A 9,922-nucleotide genomic window follows, 5' to 3' on the forward strand; every position below is an offset into this window, starting at 1 on the left:
GGTAAACTTAGGACAGCTTAGTTCAATTGAGGTCAACTTTTGTGTACTTAAGTCAAATTAGGTAAATTTAGTCCATTAGAGCACGATCGTTTCAATTTAGGTCAAATTAGGCCAATTTTAGTCAAATTATGTAATATTAGGTCAACTTAGGTAAAACTATGGTCAAAGTAGGTCAAATTAGGTAAAATAATTCCATTTTGGTCACATTAGATCAAAAAGGTCCTTTTGGATCAATTTAGGTCAATTTGAGCATGATCGTCTTAATTTAGGTCAAAGTAGGTCAATTTTGGTCATATGAGGTCAATTTTAGTCAACATAGGTCAAATTAGGCCATATTATGTCAACTTAGGTCAATTAGGACATATTAGGTCAATTTAGGCCATATTAGGTCAACTTAGGTCAATTTAGGCCATATTAGGTCAACATAGGTCAAATTAGGCCATATTAGGTCAAATCAGGCCATTTTAGGTCAACTATTATTAAACTAAACAAACCAAAACAGAAAACTTATGCATATAATTACAATTAGTTATGATGTAGAAAACAAACCTGGTGCTTATCTGAAATGATAGAAATTCCCTCTCCTTCACCTAGACCGAGGGACCTCTGAAGCAGAAGAAAAAACCACTACCAAGACATGTTATTCTCCCCTTCTACTACTGCCCAAGAAATACGGTACATCTGGTCATTCTCATCCCTTCATATAACACTCATCAACTGCCCACCTTCGAAGGCTTTCAAGAAACACACATCGACAACTATCACCTTCATGCAACCCTGCTTCCAGCCCCTTTGCAATCCCTCAAAATAGGCGTAGAACCTCTGGAAAACAGGTGGGAATGCTTGTTTACTGACATCAGTCCCCCACCATAGGACTTCTTTAGTGCTGGCACATACCCTCCAACTTTCTTGTAATGTTCGTGCATCGACCCATGTAACAACGTGTGTGCATCATACTTCACCTTATACAAAAACTTCGTTATCACTACAATCTTAAATGCCCTTCTTATAATCTCCACGATTTCCTTAGCTGACAAATGGGGTCTAGCCTAGAACACCTCGAGAAACTGTTTTGCAACACAAGTCGACTTCAATTGTCGATTCTTTTTCATATTTCAATGACAAGTATGATCACCCTCTACCTCTTCACAACAAGTATTGCTCTCTTAGAGTCCCAGTACGCATACAAGTAGAACGGACAACCTGTAACACACTTCACCCTTACACTTTGTTTCCTACGTATGTTACTAGCCTGTATGAACACGTTTCTCCCATGTAGAACAACATACTTAGCCACTGCATCTTCGAAAGAAACCCTGTTGGGAACCCTTTGCCCTACTTTCCACTTGAACACAGAGAATTCAATGTGTTCACGTACCAAAACATCTCACATTCTCCTCCTCCCGATAGTCAAATCCTCGTCACCATTGTCAGGGGGCGTGTGTATATTATCCTCACTATCCTCATACTCATTCACATAACCCCCAGCAGCACTAGTTCCTTCCCATGTTGTAGCCTGTGACTGAACACCACCTAACTTACCCTCATCTGCCTCCCTTTGAAGTTGTTGATCTAGTTCAAAAATCTTGTTGTTACAATTCTTCGACTTTTCCTAGCTTCAATATACTCCTCATCACTTTCATCTGTGTCAGACAGTTTCTCATCAACTACTTTCTCCTCATTCTCTAATTCCTTCTCCAAATTATCAACATAGTCATACCTGATTCACCACCCGACTCACCACCTGACTCTAGCTCAAAGTTAGGATCAACCTCATCATATTCATCACTTATGTCAGAGTACATGTCTTTGAACTTCAATGGACTCTCAGGTCTGGGATCTTCCCATTCATAGTTTTCTATGAAATCATTTTCATTACTTTCAAGGGTGGGGATCCTGATTTCTTTTTCAGTAATTTGAGGGGGGGGGGGGGAGTTGATGTATTTTCTGGATATTTTAGGGTGTACAGGGTTTTTTGGGGTGGTAGATCTGTTGTGGTTGGAATTTAGACTTTCCAGGGGTAGGAGTCAGTTTGTTTGTGTCTAGGGTAGCTGTAGGTAAAACTGATGAGGTGACAACATTTTTTTTTGTAGCTGATGAGGTGGCAGGATATTTCTTAGATAATGATGACAGAGCAGGACCTTTTTTGGGTTGAAGACTTGGCATCATTTGTGTGTGTTGTTTTTGTGTTTTCTTGGTTTGATAACTCAACACCATGATATACATACAGCTCAACACACCTATACTTCAACACCAATTCAGCCATCTTCAAAACCTTTGCATCTTCATACACCTTCCTCAATCCATTCGCTAAACAAAGCCCGAGAATCAAGTAGTAAAGCCCTTCGATACTCTCATACCCACATTTCTTAGCTAAGGCTTCTAAATCCCACCAACACAACTCATCAACATCAACAGGAAAGGTTCTACCTCGTCCTCCCTCATATATTGTCTCACCATTTGCAACCTTTTTAAACACACCTCCATGCCAATTTTTCAGAATACACGGAGCCATCCTACCAAATTTTTTTTAAAAAAGGAAAATTCAACAACAATTCAACACATAATTAACCCTACCCAAACAAATTCAAGAACGAAAAGTTTTCGATTTTACAACAAATTCAACGAATTTTGTTTTTAAAGTTTTAACATTACCATAATTACCCAAAATTACCAACATCCCACAACTTACTTACCAACTAAATTATTGTAACAACTAGGGTTTTTACGAACAAGCAATCAAGAAAACCCATAATTCAAAATTTACCAAAAAAGGAAAACAAACACTAGGGTTTGTAGGTTTGACCTTCAATTGTACGATTGTGGGGATGAAATGAATGCGCGTTGATGAAGTTGCCTATTTTAACAAGAAAGTCGCAGGTGATGTCATGAACTAGTACAATTGTGGTTGAAGGTTCAGTAATGGAGGAGAGAGGAAGTACGGGATATAAGAGAGGAGAGAAGAGAGAAAGTTGTAAGGTTTTAGGGTTTTTTTGTGTGGAAATCTTGAGTAGTTGACAATTAATGAATGACGTGGAAAGTATTTTACGAGGGAAACCAAGTTTAGGTTGTCAACAGAAGAAACGTTGACTTTGTTCCCGGTTGCTAGTCACTTTGGCCTAATTAAAGTTGTTAGGGTTTAAAAGTGGGATTATTAAAAAATATCACATAGGTAAGCTTAATTAAAAAAAATCACCCAAAGATTGGATTAATATTAACAAATTTTTCTATTTAAAAAACATAACGTATTTTATTACAATTAAATGATGATACTATGTTGACATGTAAAGAAAAACCAATCTCTACTATACAAGTGAAGAGTTGAGGGTTTTTCGATAATTCCACCTTTGGTGTCCCTCGTGTAAATAACTAAAATACCCTTCACACTTTTACGGTTAATTCAACTACAAAGCTGATTTGACTGCAATAACATAACAGGAAAACACTTAAAGTTGTCTTTATGGGCCCATAAAGACAACTTTAATTGAGAATCATTAATTTGATTGAAATCAATTGTAAAGCTGATTGAGAGTGACAATATCAGGAAAGGAAATGAACTTTATTACAATTACCAAAATTAGGGAAATAATAAAATTTATTTTGATTGAGAGTGATTAAATCAGGAAAAGAAATGAAAAACAAGGAAAGATAATACAAAAAATTCAGTCAATAAAAAAGTCCATTAATATAAAAAAGACGAATAATATATTACAATTGCCAAATTAAACCAGATTCACATTCGACACTATGTAAAACAAAATCACAGTCTAAACCATTCTCAGAAGAAAAAAAAAACACTCCATAAACCACTACGAGTTCGTTCCAAAAACTCTACCAACTTTCTTTTTGAAGTCGCTCCCATACACGTAAGTACATTTTTCTCACGAATCCTTGCAAGAAAATAAAAACATAAATTAATTTGAAGGGGGGGGGGGTGGGAGTTGATGTATTTTCTGGATTATTTAGGGTGTACAGGGTTTTTTGGGGTGGTAGATCTGTGGTGGTTGGGATTTTAGACTTTCCAGGGGTAGGAGTCGGTTTGTTGGTGTCTGGGGTAGCTGTAGGTAAAACTGATGAGGTGGCAACATTTTTTTTTTGTAGCTGATGAGGTGGCAGGATATTTCTTAGATAATGATGACAGGGCAAGACCTTTTTGGGTAATGACTTGGCATCATTTTTGTACAAGCAAATTGTGTATGAGCGAATTATTTTTTAGTTCGTACTCCCTCCGTCCTGGAATACTTGACCTGTTTTTCTTATCGGGCCGTCCCTTAATACTTGACCTGTTTCTAAAAATGGAAATATTCTAACAATATTATATTATTTCTCACTCCACCCCTATTAACCCACCTACCCCCTACTCCATACAAAAAATAATTAAAAATTCAACCTCTACTCTCCCCCAACCCCACCTCTTAACCCACCTCCCACTAACTACATTAAAATAATACCCCACTATCAACTATTACGTATTAAATTAAATAAGTCAATTCAAGTCCCTTAAATTATGTGCCGGTCAAACCGGGTCGAGTATTCCGGGACAGAGGGAGTATATCTTTAGATATATAGGGTAGTAATTTGTTGTTTCGCCTTTAGGCCATCAAAAACTCTGGGACGGCTCTGGGCCTCGACCACGAGCGCATAGTAGTATCGGTCCACTCAAGTAGCCTCATTTTACTGGTGTTGGAAGAAGATCCATTTTTGTTCAAACCAATCCGCCAGTAGTTAACCCGGGCCCCTAAACCTTTAAACACGGGTCCAGCTAATTCTGAACCTAACACAAAACTCATAAAACAAAGAAATAAAATAAAAAAGTTTTCAAAAATGAGAAAACCCTAGTAGGGTAAAATAGGAAATAAAAATAATAGAAAGGGGCAGAAATGCCAGGCGACAAAATCACCTATATATTCCCTTAAACCCTTCCGCCTCTTTCAAAACTCCTCTTTTCTGCCTTCCGACGCTCCTTTCTCTCTCCTCCTTAAACCCTAGCTAAACCCTCAAATTTCATCTTCAATCTTCCGAAATGTCGATGCAATTCTGGGGTAAGCTTCATTTCTCTTTGCTCTCTTCTTTCCTTTCCTCTTTTCGTTTTCCAATTTTGTTGAAATTTGGGTTTGTTGTTACTGTTGTTGTTTTCGTATTTGGGTTTCGATTATGTGTTTTTTGGAGATTTTGTTGTTTAGGTTTTCTAGATCATTACACGAGCTGTTTGATTGGAAAATTTGAGCAGTTTTGATTTATGACATTTGGTAGTTTGAGATGACTTTTCTGTTATTCGGTTGATTTTAGGTTTTAGTTATTTTGTTTCCGTCAAAAAGAAGGTTTTAGTTATTTTGTTTTAGCGATTTGCAGGTTTGTTTTTTATGAGAATATTTGTTGTTTGTTTTGTTGATTCTTATTTTGATCCGCATACTTGAATCTAAAATGAATAATTATTGTTTTATTTTGGCGAAATGCTTTATATGCACAAGATATTTATGGCAATAAATTATAAAAATGAACAGAATAACTACACCAATCTGTGGAAATAATCTGTGGAGTAACTACAAGAGACTCGTACAGCCACAATAATATGTGGAAATGGAGTTTTTTTGTTATAATGTTGTAATTTTGGTTTAACTCTAAGTTATTGTACCCCCTTATGTTCTTGATTTGTCAACGCCTGATTTGCGTCATCATCGGATTTTACTCGTTGTGGGTGTTGATGAATTGCAAATGTATGTAAGTATGTACTTGTAGTATTTAGCTCTGTGATAAATCTATGTTTTGACGGTTGGTTTAATTGAGTTGTGAAAATGTAAAACTATTTAAGCCCTTGTTCACAAATTAATAGTCACAAGTTGTGCATTTTGCCGTGTATAGGCCTTGAAGTTAAGGCGAAGGAGCCGAGCAAGGTGTCTCTTGATGATGGCCGTATTATTCATCTTTCTCAGGTACTTCAAAATTTGTCCTGTAAAGTTGAATTTTTGCTTTGTAGTAGGTTTGTAGTAGGCTTACTTTGTTTATTGCGTATTTTTAGGCTTACTTTGTTTATTGTGTATTTTTAGGCTACTCTAAGTGATGTAAAGAAGGAGACTGACCCTGTAACCGTTAGTGTTACGGTTGATAACAAGAAGTTTGTACTCGGGGTCCTTACCAAGTCAAACCCTCAATTATCTTTTGATCTTGTTTTTGAAACTGAATTTGAGATCTCTCACAACTTCAAGAATGGAAGTGTTCACTTCTTGGGATACCAGACTGAGATGCCTTCCAGATATCCTTGATTTAGTTTTGTTGAACACTTTTTTTAAACCATGTTTGTGTCAATGCAGTTTGTCTTCGGTGGTTACATACTAATTATATCTATTTTCTGAACTCTTTTCCATTTTGTCTTGGAGTATCTGGCTTCCTTGACCTTATTTTTTTGCTTGTGCCACTGATGGAGAGATGTTTGGTGATTCCTCTGACGAGGAAGAAGATGAAGAGGTTCCAGTTTTGCAGAAAGAAAATGGTAGATGTTTGTTAATAAAATTCATTTGAGGTTTGTATGTTTGATGTAATGGGCTGACGTTAGCCTTTCTCAGGGAAAGCTGCTCCAGCTTCTGCTGCGGTTGCTAAGCCTAAAGTTGCTGCAAAGCCCGTCAAAAGTGCTGAAGAAGACAGCGATGAAGATGATAGTGATGACAGTGATGATGATGACCTTTCTGATGGGGTAGGTTGTCATTTCTATGTGGGCTATCATTTTAAGCTGTTATATTACTTATATACAAGGCTTTATTTATTTCCTATTAAGGTTAAATACTATGTACTATTTTGTTTGCACTTCTATTTACCTGTTAGGCTGTTGCAGGAATCAATTCCTTTCAGTGATAGCGAGGACGACGACGATGATGATGATGAAGAAGATGAGATGTCTGAGGATGAGAAACCCGTGCCGGTTCCAGCAAAGGTCTGTGTAATTTAATTGGCTGATCTGTTTACATGTTTTCAATTGGCTGATCTGTTTAAATGTTTGTTAAATTTAAGGCTGAATCTGGCAAGAAAAGAGCGAACGCTGATGCTAAAACACCCGAGTCTAAGAAGGCTAAGCTAGTTACCCCACAGAAGACAGGTGATATTTCAATCTTTGGTTTACAGCATTGTGTTGTGCTCACATGTTGATATTGCTTTGAGTTTAATATATGTGTATGATTTGCAGATGGAAAGAAGGGTGCTCAGACTGCTCACACAGCTACTCCCCATCCATCAAAGAAAGGTGGCAAGACTCCTGTTGGTGACAAGGCAACTCCCAAGTCTGCTGGTTCAGCTTCATGTGATTCTTGCAAGAAGTAAGTTCCTCTAGTAAATTGTTTTTGTTGCTGTGATTGCTCTACTTGGATTGTTCAAATGTCGTTTGTAATTGTATGTTTGATACGGAATTGACACATTTCAATCTTCTGCAGGACCTTTAACTCAGACAATGCTCTGCAATCTCACAACAAGGCAAAGCATGCTGCCAAGTAGAGTGTTATTCTTTGTTTAAATGGGGTTTGAATGATGAGAGAGAAGAGAGGAAGAGCTTTGTCTCAAATTTTGGTGTCTTTTTTTTCTCTGATCGTGGGAGGATGTGACTATTTTTGGAGGATGTTATGTTTAATCAGGGTAGAATTTAAAAACTGTTGTGGTTCCTACAAAAAATTAAACTTTGAGAGCAGAAGTTTTTTAATGAGCCAGTTACAAGTTATAAAGTACTGTGCTGAAAGTAAATTTACGCTTGGTACGTCTAATTCATTCCCATATCTAGTTTATCTGAGATGAATGCTACTGATAACTGGTTTCTGTGTTTTGTGCACCAAAAGTTCTCTGCTTTATCTTGTTTGATAATTCCAAGTTAATGAAGTGTCTCAATTTAAAGAAGTATCCAACACTTGAAAATGTAGTGGTAGTTATATTGCCTGTTTTACAGTTTGCTCTGATATGTTTGCTAGAAAAATTACCAAGACTAGTTGCTTACCAAAACGTTATTCGATATGGTTGCGGAGTTTATTGTTGCAGTGACATACGAGTTTCATGAGCCAGTGATCAGACAATTTAATTTCATTCAATTTAAATCCCCATTTTTTTTGGGGCTTATTATTTACCGTCCCATATTACTCAAAACCGCCTTAATATTTTACCCATATACCCCTTTTATTTACCCCATCATATTTTTAGCATTTACCATTATCCTTTACCTTTTCCCTTTTTACTGCCCACCCTAAACATAATGTGAAATAATTTTTACATGGCCGAAACTACCGGTGGAACATCAAATTCACAAGAGGACTTTTTTTCGGAGAAAAATATTCAGAAACTTATGCATTTCTAGTTTGTACCATGGTACGGACTTATGAAGTTTAAACCTGTACTATGGTACAGACTTATGAAGTTTAAGCCTGTACCATGTACAGACTTATGAGTTTTAAGCTCCGACCATGGTATAGACTTATGTAGTTTAAGCTCGTACCATGGAAGGAGCTTAAACTTCATAAGTGTATACCATTGTCGGAGCTCAAAACTCATAAGTCTATACTATTTAATGTTTTGATTTGTTGTTGAATTTGATGTAATTTGTTTCGGAGAAAAGATTAAGAGACTTATGCATCTTAATCTTGTACCATGGTACAGACTTATGAATTTTAAGCTCGTACCATGGCAGGAGCTTAAAATGCATAAGTCTATGCCCATGGTGTGAGCTTAAAATGCATAAGTTTATGCCATGGTGTGAGCTTAAAAGGCATAAGTCTCTACCATTGTAATCCCCCGTAAATTTATAAATTTTATTAATATATTTTAACGTATATTATTTATATTTAAATAGAATTTATGAATTTTAGTAATAAATATATAAATAACGTATATTTATTTTATTTGAAGTACGTTCTAAATATTTAACGATTTTTGAACTTGATTATATTTATATATTTAATGTATATTTAATTTTATTTAAATATATTCTAAATATTTTAACGTTTGTGCAATCAAGAATAATTTTAGAATTTTATGTTGAAAAGAATTTGAATTACGAAAATCGATTGAATTTAGAAAACGATCCTATTCGGTTTTGGATTCGAATCCTAAAACTAAACTCCTAATTCTAGCCCAATTGGCAAAGCCCAAATAATAAGCCCCAAAACACTTTACTCCTTTCCTTCTCTTTCAATTCACGTAAAAAGCAAAAAAAAAAAAAAAACAAAACAAAACAAGAAACACCCAAAACCCTTTTCTCTCTCATCATTCACGTGAAGTGCAAGCCCTCAACCCCTCAGCCGTTTTCTCTCCTCCTTCACGTCATTGCTCAGCCACCGGCCACCGTCACTTTAGACCGGACCACCATCGTCCTCGCTGCCGGTAAATCCCTTATCTCTTTCGTCCTTCTTCTTGTCTCTTTGTTTCGTTTCTTGCTCTCCCCTTAACCTCTGTTTGTGTGTTCGACCAGCCTCCACAACCGACCGACGCTGCTGTTGCGCTGCCTTGCTGCGCTGCCGCCTCCGTCGCCCACACCATCAGCCACCACGTCTTAGTCAGGCCGGTGCTCCCCTTTTCTTCCCTCTCGTTTTTTCTATTCTCTTTCGACCTCCCCCTTGCTTGCTGCACAAGTCTGCCGCTGTCACCACCAGCCGCGACGACCACTCAGTGTTGCACAACCACTGACCACCACGACCCACGCCGTTGCTTCCCCCTCCGGCCGTCGCTCCTTGTTCTCTTTTTGGTTATTTCTTAAACCCTAAGTTATTTAAATCTTTTAATTAAGTTTATTAATTTGAATTTATGTTTCTTGAAATTAAATTATTAATCTTTATAGTTAAATTATAATTTTCAGATTTGATATTGATATTGTAAATTAATTAATTTCAGTTTTGGTTGATTAATATGTAAGTTAGGTTTTTAATTAGTTTAGTGATTTAATTCATGTTTATTGAAT

The 9,922-nt window shown here is 36.6% G+C and overlaps 1 protein-coding gene across 1 annotated transcript; it reads left to right on the forward strand.

Annotated features, from left to right (window-relative positions):
- The first annotated feature begins 4,884 nt into the window (after window positions 1-4,884).
- On the forward strand, window positions 4,885-7,771 carry LOC110790176 (histone deacetylase HDT2). Its single transcript, XM_021994954.2, has 9 exons — window positions 4,885-5,042; window positions 5,863-5,933; window positions 6,048-6,253; window positions 6,417-6,490; window positions 6,564-6,691; window positions 6,830-6,928; window positions 7,006-7,090; window positions 7,178-7,307; window positions 7,422-7,771. The coding sequence occupies exons 1-9, from the start codon at window positions 5,024-5,026 to the stop codon at window positions 7,480-7,482; spliced, it is 873 nt and encodes a 290-aa protein (XP_021850646.2). The 5' UTR covers window positions 4,885-5,023; the 3' UTR covers window positions 7,483-7,771.
- The last annotated feature ends 2,151 nt before the right edge of the window (window positions 7,772-9,922 follow it).

Source organism: Spinacia oleracea, chromosome 4, assembly GCF_020520425.1.
Source record: "Spinacia oleracea cultivar Varoflay chromosome 4, BTI_SOV_V1, whole genome shotgun sequence".
Lineage (NCBI taxonomy): Eukaryota > Viridiplantae > Streptophyta > Magnoliopsida > Caryophyllales > Amaranthaceae > Spinacia > Spinacia oleracea.